Below are 14,560 nucleotides of genomic sequence, written 5' to 3'. Positions count from 1 at the left end.
AGAAAAATCACAGCACAGCCTCCATGGCAACTCGCTGGTAGAGAAATGCTGCGGAAAGTTCGATGGGGCAGAGAGACATGTTTGGATGATTGCAAATTCCTTCACAAAGGAGAACGAGGTTGGGGTGCTGCCCTGGAGAGAAGCAGAGAAAGCACCTCCACATCCTGCAGGCACCACGAAGACCAAAAGTTCAAAAGCCAGCCCTTTGGGAAAAACAATGGGCGTTTCAGCAAAGGGCGCTGAGCATGGGTGAATGCGCAATGCTTTCATGCATGTTTCTGGCAAGTTACATTCTACACAGAATTACAGGATTGGATTCTTTTTTAACTGTTACGGGCAGCATGATGGTAAATCATTTTGCTATCTTTTCTTTTTTCATTTTTTTTGCATATGATCAGTGGTGTATGTGTGTGATTCTGGAATGCCGTCAAAGGAATTTTTAATGCTTTCCCCTTAATTAAGTTTCACATGCTGGGTAAATTATAACTACCCCTTTTAATTATTTTTGTATATATTGCTGGAGATTAAAAGGAACGGTGTAATTAATATAAAAATTGCTTCTCTCCTGAAAGATGTGGATTCTGTCTGGACTGGTGAAATAATGAAGCTGGAATGCTGAAAACAGCTCAGGGCACTACTGCCAAGTCAGTGTGCACACACTGAAGCCGAAAAAGATTTTTTTTTTAAGCCAAGAACTCGGGGTGGTTTATATGTTTGAGAACTGGATATACAAGGAATCCACTTAGGGCGGCACCCGAAGCACAGGAAGAGAGGACGCGGGAGGGGAGGACACACAGGCCTGAATTTAATTTCTGTCCTCCTCTCTCCAAGCCCTGCGACCTTCCGTGAGTTATGAACCTCTCCGAACTTGTATTTCGTCATCACCAAGAGAGAGACAGTCTCTACGACAACAGACCCTACTAGCACCGTGGTGGGTGACGGTCCTACTTTGCCCATCTCACCTGACCTCAACCAAGTGGTCCTCTTTGTCTGTGAAGGTCACATGGGATCAGCTCCAACTCAGGAAACAGTGCGGGGTCGTTCTAGGAGGATTTGCTCGGACTTGAAACAGGTGGAATAAATAAACCTTAGTCCAAGCAGATTCTGGGATGTTTTTCTGTTTTTCAAACTCAAAAAAAGCAGCTCCTTAACACCTGAATGGCTTACAAGAAGTCTAATGAGTCACTTCCTTTAGAATGCTTTTCCCAAGTCAGAGGTCGATGTGTTTCTTTAGGTGTGTTGACACTTGAGCTGAGTTTTAGAGGCATTAAATGCATTTCCATCATTTGGTCCTGGCCCCTGAGCAAATAACAGGAACAGCACCAGTTTTTAGGAGCTGAGTGTGTGCTGAATGTATCTACTTCACAAACATTCGCTTGGACAATTCTGATCAGTAGCTTTTTAAATTATTCCTACTTTATGGAGTAGGAAACATATACCTTCCCTCCTAATGGTCACTTACTTTTAAGGGGCCAAGCTCGGAGTGGAACCTAAGATGTTCTGTCTACATACGAAGCCAGAACCCTCTGATTTCCACGATAATACAACCTTACAAATGAGCACTTTTCCATACACAATCCGGAACACTGATGGCAGAAATTATACAAAGACATAATCTATGACTCACAAAATGTGACTGCAAAAAGAGTGACTCTTGATATTAAAGTAGGAGCTGATAATCTTATTACTAATGACTATCATATTCTCACAGATATCATTTAAGATGCAACCTTTTTTGGAATTTTCCCTTTAGGCTAAACCCAATATTTTATTTGGGTTTGAAGCACCTGTTTCTAAAGAAGGAATTGTATGGGCCAATGTTACATCAATGTTGTATTAGTCATAATTGTAGAGTAAGATAAGCATTGTACATGGTAGCCCACTACTGTGTTCCATGTATGTTAGTACTTTTATTCTATTTCATTTTTCAAAGAATGCTGATCCTGACTTGATTTCAAACTGACCAAAGGTCATTTCCTATGTGCAGACACACAAGCACACATGCTTACGTACCTACATGTGCACTGTGGCTTCTAACTCTGAATTTAAATCAACTTGGATGGGCTTAAAACTAAGCTCTTTTTATTCATCTATGTTACTCAGTGGTATTTAACTTCATTCAAACCATTTTGTCTCTTCAAATTCTTTTGTCTCTTACAAATCATGCCTGGTACTTTCTGATAGTCTGCTGAATGCATGAAGACATGGATAGTGCTTTGGTAACGAACTTATTCTTGTACACTGCATGAACTAGCCATGTTTTATTTTCAGTTTTCCATTCTTCATTTCACTAGTTATATAGTAACACCCTCAGGGACTGGTGTGGGACAAGAAGTTACAGGCACAGGAGCAGAAGTTACTGCCCAAAGTGGCATCAGCCATCCTCTCAGACCTACACACGGGGCTCCCTCCCCCTAGCACAATAGTGCCCAACCTCTTTCCATCCCAAATGATATTCCCAGAAACTGTAATACTCCCCAGTTAAAGCAACACTAATTCATAAAAGAAAATTGAGTTCTTTCTCAAACGATGGTACTCTATTAGTCATAAGGGTCTTGAAAATTGCCATTCTGTGATAAGACACTCAATCGCCTCTCAAAGACCAACTCTAGTGTCTGGCAGCCCTCCGTGTCAGCAATAATTTTGAAACACATAAAGCTGGGCTTTTGAGAGGCAGGCAGAACAGATTTAAACAATAGAAATGGCTTTGAGGTAACGGGAGGTGCAGGACACGGACACATTACACGAACTGTAAACCCTCACATGGATTTCCTTTCCCTAAGTTTGAACCACAGACTCAATCCCTCAGCTGCTCAAGTTCCATTCAGATTAACCTCCATTTCCCATCGCCTCAATGGCCCCGGGCCCAGGCACACAGACCACGCTGGGAACAGACATAGGCGGTGAGTCTGTTGTGTGTGTGACGGGAGCGGGGTGTGGGAGGGCAGACTGCACTGACTATTCTGGTTTGTTACATGAGTGATTTTTGCAACCCCTGCCGTTTGAATTACTCATGTTGCTATTCCTGTTTATTTCCCATTCATTATTAGAGAGTGTCGATATTATTTCAAAATTGAAATTCTAATTTTCTTAGATTTCTTCAAGAAGGTAACTTTGGCCCGGCCGGCGTGCCTCAGTGGTTGAGCATCGACCTATGAACCAGGAGGTCATGGTTCGATTCCGGGTCAGGGTACATGCCTGGGTTGTGGGTTCAATTCCCAGTGTGGGGCGTGCAGGAGGCAGCCAATCAGTGATCCTCTCTCATCATTGATGTTCTATCTCTCTCCCTCTCCCTTCCCCCCGAAATCAATAAAAAATAAAAAAATAAAAAAGAAGATAACCTTGTCCTTCAAGGGAGGAAGCTGTTGCCGCTGTCAGGATTTTCCTTTGTAATGTTGACTGACCACAGTTCCTGGGGGCTGTCAGTGTGAGTTCAACCGAATCAGCAGCCACCTCAGAAAAGCCACAGAACCTCTCTAAGCTGGGGTGCTTCCCGGTCTGAGAGGTGGGGATGGTACCAGCACCCACCTCGGGGCTCGCTGAACAAGGACGAGCCGCTCAGACCTCGTCTTTTCGGAGAAACCAGTGGCGGCTCCGCATTCCTGGAGCCCCTTCAGAGAACTTTTCCCAGATTAGCTTCACCTTATTGTGGCTTCCACATCTCCAAGGGCTTAATTTAATTTGGGGAAAACGTTCTCTTGGCAAGTTTGCGATTTTGTAAACAAAAAGGAAAAACTTTAGGTTTGTCTGTTTTCGCACTTGGGGGTGTTGCGAAGACGTAAAGCTTGTTCCTGTGGAAAGGCGTGGTGAGCGAGCGAGGCCTCCGGCGAATGCTGGAGGGCGGCCGAGACCACCAGCTCTGCGGTTCTGTTCAGTAAACAGAGAGTCTCATGAAGCCATCAGACTCTGCCTCCAGGCACCCTTTGTCATTTTTCAAGCCGACCGAATAATACCAAAGAAATGTGAGACCGTCAGGTTATCTGTTGTTTCATTAAAATAAAATTTCATTCAATGAAGAAGGAAAATAATTGGGCCCAAGCAAAACACATGAAATCAAATGAAAGCCTAGGTCATGTGTTTGAGATGAAAGCATGATCTTACATAGCTAACGATAAAGGAAAAGTCCCACCAATTAGGGGGGAACGAATGTGGTGCCCAGTAAATGTGAAAAAAGGGATGGAAGACAGGAATAAACATTTTACAGTATTAAATACAGTGGATCTATGAAGTAGTTTAAGGTGTGTGTGTGTGTGTGTGTGTGTGTGTGTGTGTGTGTGAATTTTGAAAGCTCATATTCCAAACCAGTATCTCTTTAAGGAACTATTTCACCCTCTCATTAAAACAGATTCTGAGGGGCCTCCCACCATCCTCTCTGGAACATTCCTTCTGTTGAACTAGTCAGGGTTTTTAAATCATCAGCAGAAAGGAAACCATTTAGCAGAAAAAGTTTATTAACTAACTAGAGGCCTGGTGCACGAAATTCGTGCATGCCCCCCCCCCCCCCTCAGCCCAGCCTGCACCCTCTCCAATCTGGGACCCCTGTGGGATCAGCCAAAACCAGCAGTTGGACATCCCTCTCACAATCCGGGACCACTGGCTCCTAATTGCTCACCTGCCTGCCTGCCTGATCACCCCTAACTGTCCCTCCTGATGGCCTGGTCACCCCCAACTGCCACCCCCCATGGGCCTGGTAACCCCCAACTGCCCCCCCCCCGCACCAGCCTGGTCACCCCTCACTGCCCCCCTGCCAGCCTGGTCACCCCACACAGCCTGCTGCTCAGTCATTTGGTCGTCCCTCACTAATCCCTCTGCCAGCCTGGTCACCCCATGCAGCCTGCTGCTCAGTCGTTTGGTCGTCCCTCACTAACCCCCCTGCCGGTCTAGTCGCCCCACGCAGCCTGTTCAGTTGTCCGTTTGGTTGTTTTGGTTGCGACGGTCACTTAGGCTTTTATATATATAGATAGATAATGTCCTGGAATCAGATAAACACACTTCCCAGGAGCAGTAAGAAAAATGGTAAATGACCACATACATTGTAATATTTAATTTCTAAATGTAGATAAAAAAATTTTTTGATAATTTGCTTTTAAACAATTTCAACTGTTTGGGAAACAATAATAATTTCTAGTTATGTTAAAAAGGAGTAATTTCACCCTGGCTGGTTGGCTCTGTTGGGCAGTCACCCTGTGCATTGAAAGGTCACTGGTTTGATTCCCGGTAAGGGCACAGGCATTTAACTACGAGCTGTTAAACAAGTTTCATCCTAAGGGCTATAGGATAATAAAATAATATTATAAATATAAGAAATTAAAGACTAAATACATATTTAGCCCCCCTGGCACCTAGAAAACTAGGACCAAAATTGATTCTTTCAGAAAGGCACAGAAGTGAGTGTGACCCAGCCGGATTTCCCAGCTAGCTAGGCACGTGCCTGCTACCACAGTGCTACCTACATACACAAAACCACACGCGGTGTTCATCAGCCAGTCAACACTGGTTGAGCATCTATTCTGTGCCAGGCTCTGCAGCGGGTGCTGGGTATACAAAGGTAAAAAATAAATAAAAATCCTCTCTCTAGTCAAGAAGCTCAGCATCTAGTGTGATGGACAGAATGTAAAATGTTAAACCAACTGAAACATGGCCAAGTGCTACCGTCTAGATAGAAACCAAAACCCTGCAGGGGCGTGGATACCTCTGCCGGGAAGATTAGGAAGATCTCCCCAAGTGGGGACAGGGGAACGAGTTCTGAAGGGGTAAACGATCTACCAGGTAAAGGAGGAGGGGGGCTATTCTAGGAAAGGGGAGCCTCGGAGGCGGAACAAAGGAGAGATGGGAAGTAACCAGAAAATCTGGCGAGGGGCAAAAACAGGCCTATAGATTTGGCATTCAGAAATTTTAACAAAAACTAGGTTACACTGGATTGAGACGTGAGTAATAGTTAGGGTGCAGGGTAGGAAGTGGGCTTCTCCCTTAAGAAACATCAAGTGGAAGAAAGAGGAAGACCCAGCAAGAGCTGGAAAGGAAGTCTGCAAAGATCAGGACCTGGGCGGATGGGCAGTTGGTGAGCCATGGCGTTGTCCTGGACCCTTTCCGGAGCGTCTAGAAAATTCTATCAGGACGCCCCGATCACCCCAGGCACACCTGCTGAGGAGGAAGTGATCCCCCCCCCCCCCCCCAAAAAAGCTATTGTCCTCAACAAAATGAGCTTCTAGGACTCACACAGAAACATGCATGTAATAACTGAAAACCCACCATGGCTCAAACATTGAAAATTAATATATTCTGCCTGACCTAAGATTCAACTTTTAGAAATACTTGCATTTTATGTTTTAAAGTACATAACCTTCATAGCCCACCATACTTTTATCACCTAAATGTTTTCTAACTGAAGTTCAAGACGAAAAGGAATTTCCTGTAACAGCGGCTATAGCACGTGTCTATAAAACAGGGTGCCTCAGACTGGGCGAGCTTGTGCTCACACTGAGAGCCGAGGACAGACAGACAGCAGGACCCGGGGCCACACGGTGCCTGCCGCACGCCCGGCTCTTCCCTCCGGTGGAGGAGGCAGGGACCACGGCCGCTGTTCTAATTTAGCTCTCACTCTGCCTGGACTCTCACCAGCCCTGAAGGGTTGGTTGTTGTTGTTACTTTTAAGTTGGCGGCTCTCAAGGGGTTTTGTTTTGAGTCAAATTTACTGTTTACTTTTCATACCTATTTGGAAGTGTGGAGACAGTCTAGGGAAACATCGAAAATAAAAATTCCATTTACGTGGGCTCTTTGTAAAGGAAGGTAGCCAGCACTTACCCTCCTGCAGGGAGAGAGCGGATTTGTATAATCCTGGGGGAGGAGAGCCCTCCAAGGACCAAAACTGAATGGCAGGGTGGGAAACCCTGCTGAAGATGGGTGAGCTGCAGGAAACTCTTGTCTCCTAGGCCCATCTGGGCCATGAATTCATGCTGACTACCTGGCTTTCTGAAAGGTGGCAACTGCCTCCCCAATCCACCTTCCCAATCTCCACCCTCCCCCTTTCTGCACAGCTCTGACTAGCCCAGCCCAGCCCAGGTTTGGCTATGAAAACTATAAGAAAACACATTGGTAGGACACAGCCAGAGCCAGCCTCCTCTGGGAAAACCAAAGGCGGGGGGGGGGGGGGGGGGGGGGGGGAGGGGGACGGGGGAGTGTTACTTAATTGTAATCACAACTTGTATTTGAAAGTGGAGTATGACTCCAGACAAGAAGCTCCTCCCCCTGGACAGATCCACCAGCTGAGAAATTCCCAGTGGTCAGCGTAACCTGCCTTCTCACAGGCTTCCCTTCGAACTCTCAGAGAAAACTCTTTAGAACGAGACTTGAAGAAATGTGTCGATTTAGTTGGAACTGATGTTTTTCATGGAAAGCTTTACTTTAATATAAAACTTCTATCAACAGGGCACAATTTAAAAACTGGCTCTTAAGAAATAGATCTGTAAGAGGGCACAAATGAAAATCCTATAATCACATGTTCATAGCCAAAGATGTGCTATAATTGCCTGCTAATTACCCGTGGAAAATTATAGGATTAATATTAACAATGTAACTCGTACATTCTGATGTATTATAATCACCTACAGGGAAAGGTGACTGTGAACCTAAATTAAAGACAGAGCTTGACTAAAGAGCACAGGGTTGATTTCACAATTTAACTACAAAAGTATATCAATAATGGCTACATTGCATGTGACCCTCAAGTAATGATGCTTATTTGTATATGCCTATGGAATCCATCCGAGTACCTTATCCAGACCACCCATTCGGAAGATGCAAACCCAGCCATGTTCATTCTTTTAGAACATCTACGTCGTGAAGCAGTAAAGTAACTCTTAATTGTGTTCACAAGAAGGCAAGTCCAGGTGAATGTGCCTCAGTTTATCTGTTGTGGCTTCTGGCTTTCCTTCTATGAAGTTAATATTAATTGTCGAACGTCTAATTTTCCTTCTCTGCTTGAAAGGGAACACATAGAAAAATGCGCCTGCCCCTGAAAGTGGTTTGGGAATTACCCACTGTTCGAGTAGACTTGATCGGTAGCTTCGTTTTGTGACTTGTCTCGTCTCAGATATTTTTCCAGCGGCTCACACTGTGCTAAACTAGGTCACTCCACTTGTTGTCATTCACCGAGTGGGTGCGCATGAGCGTGTGTGTGTGTGTGTGTGTGTGTGTGTGTGTGTGTGTAGGATTATATGAGAGAAAAGTCTGAAGGCAGGCAGGAGGCGATAAAGGAGAGAGAGAAGATCTGAAGTCTTATGAGAGCTGAGGAATCATTCTGGTCTGAGTAAAGTAAACCCTGTAATAATATCAAAGTTGAAAAAACAGATATGCCAGTCACATGCTTTTATTATTTGCCTTATTTGGACCTAGTCCACATTTCTATTTAAGTGCTCCTCTCATTTTCTTGGGTAATAATTATAAGGCTAACTTTTCAAATAAAATAAAATTGTTCCTCTGCTCCCTGCAGATTGGCTACCAAGCAGGTTAAGGCAAGTATCTCCAAACCCTTGTCCTAGCCAGTCCGTCTTGGAGGTTCAGTGTATGACCTGGGGGAACAAGACTGTTCTTATCTCAGCTCATGCACTAATTAATGGGGGCAAGTCATTTAGGATGGTAGGTCAACAGGCCACTCTAGGCTCCGCTTCCTCGTTTATTAAAGATGTGGGACTCGTTAATAGAAGATATATGTTTGTGTTTGTGTGTGTGTGTGTGTGTGTGTATGTGGTGTGAGGTAGAGTGGTGTAAACGTTTTGCAGGGTAAACTAGTAATTAGTTTTAATATGCTCTACCATGAGTCTCTCACCCTAACTTAGTCACTAACCTCTCTGCCACTGATCAAAGGGTTCCAGCAAGGGGAAGATAGAATGTCTGCAAACATCCTTCTAATGTAATTGCTCAGGAATACTTTCTGACACTCAGCACGACGAAAACCTCCACTTTCTCTGCACTCACTGGGACTGCAGCCTCTTGGTCTGCAGGACGGAGTAATGAAGCCTATGCATGAGAAATTACTTACTGCTGTGGAAACCGCATGGAACATGCTACACATTACTTAGAGACACATGTATTACTGCCTGTGTTTTTGAGTAATTTCTAGAAACTGTAAGATCCAATGCTGACTTCCCTGCTTTGCTCTGGGTCTCAGAGGTTGATTCCGGAAACTGCATTTGTTGGGAAGCACTCGTGGGAGATTCGGAGGCAGGAGCACCCGGGCACTCCTTCGCCTCCCTGCTCTTGGCATTGAGAGGAGTCTCTGCAGAAACTCCCCTGGGGTTCTACCTCCTTTTGGAAAGCAGGTCCCTCTGCGGCCACGGCTCCTGCTGAGGCAGCCCCCACCATAGTTCCAGCTCTTTCTGGGCGGCACCTCCGACACCCACCACCTCCTCCTCCTTTTGATCCTCCAGCCCTGCAGTTAGAGCAGCAGATTCCTGCAGCTGCTCATGTCTAGATGGCCTCCGGGTGCCTCCAGCTCTTCCAACCTTTGCAACGAATCCCCTCCACGGCTCCCCTTGGCATGGGCTCTGCTCCCCTGCCTGGACCCTGAGTCTCGGCGAGAGACCACAGGTCTCTAGGGAACAGACATTGTGCTTAGGAGTATACGGACTCCAGAAAATGTACTGGGCAGATTCAGTACTTCTTAATGCCAGGGAAGGTCTCTCAAAGGTCTCATTGCCTGACCACGCAGTACTATTGGCACAAGACGTGTGTTAGAGTGAAGGAACACGGGATGGAGAATTGGAGAACTAGAACTCCCTATCCAGGCATGTACCTTGAAGCCCACCGAGCCTGGTCATTCACCTCACAGAGGGATCAGAGCTCACATGACCTGCTTAGAAATGGACACAGTTCTTGCAAATCTAAATATATTACTATTATTGATGGGACACAGTTGCCTTTCATACAATAAAAGTGCTTTGCACTCAGCCCAATTTCGATTTCTCAGCCTGATTGGCACTAAATGTAGTCGCAAAGGGGAAGTGCCCAGTCTGGTGCCTGGCACATCACGAGAGCTATGTGGGCCCTGGCTGAGACTTCTGTGCTGGGAACCGCCTGTGCCTCATGACAACTTGTCAGTTCACCAAAGACCACGCCGGGAGGCCGAGGTCAACTCACCGATGTCGAGGACCCTCTGCTTCGCCGTGTGCTGCCGAGAGTGCCAGTACTTCCAGTACTTCAGCTGCTCGTCTCGGTTTTTGTCTTCACTGAAGACCACCATCACCACGCTCTGCGGAGGCAAGGATAATGGAAGTTACTTTTTGTTCTGGGCCTCGGTTGCTCACACGGTCTCCATTCAGAAACTCCTACCAGAGGTGCATTTCTGTAATGCTGCTTTTCTTGCTTTACAAAAGCCCAGACAGGCTCAGTTACATGGTTTTGTTTTAAAATAAGCCTACTGCCCTAGCTGGTTTGGCTCAGTGGATAGAGCATCGGCCTGCGGAATGAAGGATCCCGGGTCCGATTCTGGTCAAGGGCACATGCCTGGGTTGCAGGCTCAATCCACAGTAGGGGGTGTGCAGGAGGCAACCAATCAATGATTCTCTCTTATCATTGATGTTTCTATCTCTCTGTCCCTTTCCCTTCCTCTCTGAAATCAATAAAAATATATTTAACCCTTTGCACTCGCTTGCTTTTTCTCGAGCTGCTACCGATGCTAACCGTGTCGAGTCACACTCGACATCCGAGTGCAAAAGGTTAAAAATAAACAAAATGAGCCTACTTAAAAAAATGATTGGAGCTCGGCCAGCGTGACTTAGTGGTTGAGCATCAACCTATGAACCAGGAGGTCATGGTTTGATTCCTCTAAGGGTTCATGCCCAGGTTGCAGGCTCGGTCCCCAGTGTGTGACGTGTAGGAGGCAGCCAATCAATAATTCTCTCTCATCATTGATGTTTCTATCTCTCTCTCTCTCTATTTTCCTCACTAAAATCAATTTAAAAAAATATGTTTAAAAAAAGATTGGAAATGAGAAGAGCACATAGAAAAAAAAAAATCCTACATCACCGAAACCGGTTTGGCTCAGTGGATAGAGCGTAGGCCTGCGCACTCAAGGGTCCCAGGTTCGAATCCAGTCAAGGGCATGTACCTTGGTTGCGAGCACATCCCCAGTAGGGGGTGTGCAGGAGGCAGCTGGTTGATGTTTCTCTCTCATCGATGTTTTTAGCTCTCTATCCCTCTCCCTTCCTCTCTGTAAAAAAGCAATAAAATATATTTTTTTTTAAAAATCCTACATCATCTTTAACCTGAGTCATAAACAACCAGATAAACCAATTACTAGCAAATTTAATATTTTGTGAGGTAAGTAGGAATACCAAAAAATATTTTTCTTGAACTAAAAACAAGCATATTTTTTAAATTTCTTATCTTTAAATATAGAATCTGGCACCATTTATAAAGGAGGAAATATCTGTTTCTAGCCTAATTAAGTGCTTGAGGCTGGAATAACGGATTAATGAGAGAAATGCTAAAGTAATGAGAGGAATACTAAAAGATGAGTTCACATTGATGAGTACAGATGTACGTCACAGATATTTCATAGACCAAACGATACAAGGTAAACTATGTTTTTTTATTTCAAAAGAATGTGTGATGTGTTTTGAAAACGAGCTTGAGCAACTCATAATCCAAAAACTCCGTTCGGTTCTCAATTATAAACAACCTCATTAAGCTACATACTGTATGTGTTAATTCACTGTCATTTAGACAATGAAGAAGGTACCAAAAACAAATAAACAAGCCCAAAGAACCCCTAATTACAGTATCAGGGATAGGACTCTCCCTTCTCACTCCATGTCCAACATACTTCTTAGACATTTCCCCACCACTCCACAAGAATGTTTCATTGATTTGTTATATTCCTGAACACTTTCTCCTTTGTAGCATTTTACACACTGGTAGCACAAATCATTTTACAACAGGGCAGGACAGTCCTTCATCCTCTTTTCAGAGCTCTGCTACACTTTTCCTTTCCAGTAGAGAGGGATTACGGTTCCCTTCCTTCTTGGCAGTAGCGAGAGTGCCAGAAGCTGGGCAGGCCTCCAGGGCACTTTCATTTCCCACACATCGGACGAAAACTCATGAACGTGAAAATTCCTCCACGTCACTCTGGGGAGGGATCCTAGCATGCCTCGCCCCTTGGCTCCTGAGTAAGCACTGGGCCGCGAGGGCTTTTAACCAAAGTTGCAAAGGGTCTGGGGACACAGATGAACTGCCTTCTCCTCTACAGAAAAGAAAGCAGCAGCAAAATATGCAGAAATATGTTCTGACTTACAGCTACTCACTTGAAAAATTAAAATCAACTGACTGAAAACAACAGCAGCAGCTAGGTAGCACATAGGCCATGAATGAAGCTGGGAAAATTCCTTGGGTACATTCAGAAAGCGTGTTCCAACCACGTCCCTTCCCCGGGGCTTATTGGTTACTGATTAAAATGATAAACTGCGAGCCAATAAGTTCTCTTGCCCCAACTCTCTGACATTTGTTCTAGAGTTTATTTGTTTTAGAATTTTTTCCACACCCTTCCCACAAGGCTCTGCGGTAGCAACTGCGTTCCTCTGATCCCTCTGATTTTACTGAAGACACACGGCCCATACCCTGACTTTGCTGATGGGGTGTCGGAAGCATTTGTTGTCTCCCGTCTCACTGAGCGTTATGGCGTAGAACTGTCCCTTGTTGAGGTAGGTCATGGGGCCCTCCCCCTGCTTCTGACGGAGAGACTTGGTGGCCTCCAGGGTGTACTGAAACGTGCCGCTGTGAACAGAAAACAAACCGTGGTCAGAGTCCCTCACTCGAACATTACTGATCAATTTCATTTCACATTGATTGTCACTTTGTATGAATGTTAACCAGTATTGACTCCGTTTCAGAGACAAAACACAGCATATGGCAAAAGAGACGAGACCAGACCAAAGGTCGCTGCGAACACAATGTACACAGACGGCATTCTGAATAGCGGCTGGTACACCAGATGGTTTGGAAGGGGAGGGAGTCCGTGATGGGCCTGGCCAAAGGCGCGAGGCCGTGCTAGGAAAACCTCTATTGGGTCTCAGCTGGCAATAGGCAATGCCTGATGTTTAAGGATTTATAGAGCTTGCCACTTCTATCCTAGTCACAAACCAAATGTGTGAATGCTTTTGTTCAGTTCACATACATCTAGTTCCATAACAGGGAGTATTTGTGTGTGTGTGTGTGTGTGTGTGTGTGTGTGTGTGTGTGTGTGTTTTGTGTTCTAAGCCTGCAAAAGCACTCATGACAGGTATGTGCAAACCATGGTCCATGGGCCAAATCCGGCTCGCTGACTGTTTTTGTAAATAAAGTTTTATTGGAACACAGCTACGTTCCTTCATTTAGTGAATGTGGATGGCTGCTTCTCCGGGGCTGCTTTCACACTGCATGGGCTGTGACTGCGCAGCCACCAAATCTAAAATATTTACTAGGAGCCCATTACAGAAAAAGGTTGCAAATTGTTGCTCTAAATGACTGCCCTAATATTTTAAAAATATGATTTAACAAAAACACTGGGTTTCCCAACTTTGAAGAAAATATCAATTGTTTAAAACGAGCAGCAGGTATGAATCATAATCTCTTTAAACATGCTCATTCAGAAATATTTATTGCTGCTACACCACAGGACGGCACACACTGCTGACACAATAACAAAAACTGTGTATTTTTCTGAATCATCAGATTCTCTTCATTGAGTCTAACAATTTTTTAGCCCTTAAAATGGCTTACAAGATTACTGGCAACTCTTGCTTCCTATGCTGAACATTTTTGCAATGTCTGATATTTTTTTTAACTTTTATAATGAGAAACCATTTGAAGGACAGAATAATATTCCTCTTACGTGATAAAAATCATAGGCTTAAGCTGATAAACTAAAAAAATTCCAGAATATGTCTTAGACCAAGGTGGGAAATAAATCATTCAAGACAGAATCAATTCCACTGTCATTTTGTATAGAGAAAGCAATTCCAATATAGCCACTGAATCATAAAATTTGCGGCCTGGACAGGATATTAAGGGCTGCCTACACTAGTAGCTTGCAACTTGTCTAGGGCACAGACTGCTTGAAAAATGAGAAGAAAAGTGTGAACCCTCTTCCCAGAAAGAAAGCACATATGAACATAAATGGTTCTGAATATAATTTCAGGGATCTCTCTATCCTTCTCCCTTCCTCTCTCAAATCAATAAAAAAAAATGTATTTTTTTAAAGGTTAGAAAGTATAACTTGGGGGTACATTTACTTTCTTTTGTTTTGTTTTTTAATATATTTTTATCGATTTCAGAGAGGAAGGGAGAGATAGAGAGATAGAAACATCAATGATGAGAGAGAATCATTGATTGGCTGCCTCTTGCACGCCCCCTACTGGGGATCGAGCCGGCAACCCGGGCATGTACTAGTATGTGCCCTTGACCGGAATCGAACCTGGGACCCTTCAATCCGAAGGGCGACGCTCTATCCACTGAGCCAAACCAGCTAGGGCTTGGGGGTACATTTAAAGGCTCATCCGTTCATCAGTTTCCAGGGGCATCTCCT

General features: G+C 44.6%; 1 protein-coding gene across 3 annotated transcripts in view; it reads right to left on the bottom strand.

Annotated features, from left to right (window-relative positions):
* The window catches only part of GRHL2 (grainyhead like transcription factor 2), a 127,568-nt gene that overhangs the window by 55,447 nt on the left and 57,561 nt on the right, over positions 1-14,560 (bottom strand). For all 3 annotated transcript variants that reach the window (XM_079796123.1, XM_079796124.1, XM_079796125.1), the window contains exons 6-7: positions 12,615-12,771; positions 10,138-10,249 (exon numbers count right to left, since the gene is read on the bottom strand). In XM_079796123.1, coding sequence (XP_079652249.1) covers positions 10,138-10,249; positions 12,615-12,771 — 269 coding nt within the window. The remainder of the gene's footprint in view (positions 1-10,137; positions 10,250-12,614; positions 12,772-14,560) is intronic.

The sequence above is a fragment of the Cnephaeus nilssonii genome (genome assembly GCF_951640355.1).
Source record: "Cnephaeus nilssonii genome assembly, chromosome: 18".
Classification (NCBI taxonomy): domain Eukaryota; kingdom Metazoa; phylum Chordata; class Mammalia; order Chiroptera; family Vespertilionidae; genus Cnephaeus; species Cnephaeus nilssonii.
Note: the sequence above shows the minus strand (reverse complement) of the source record. Positions and strands in the feature narration are given on the sequence as shown.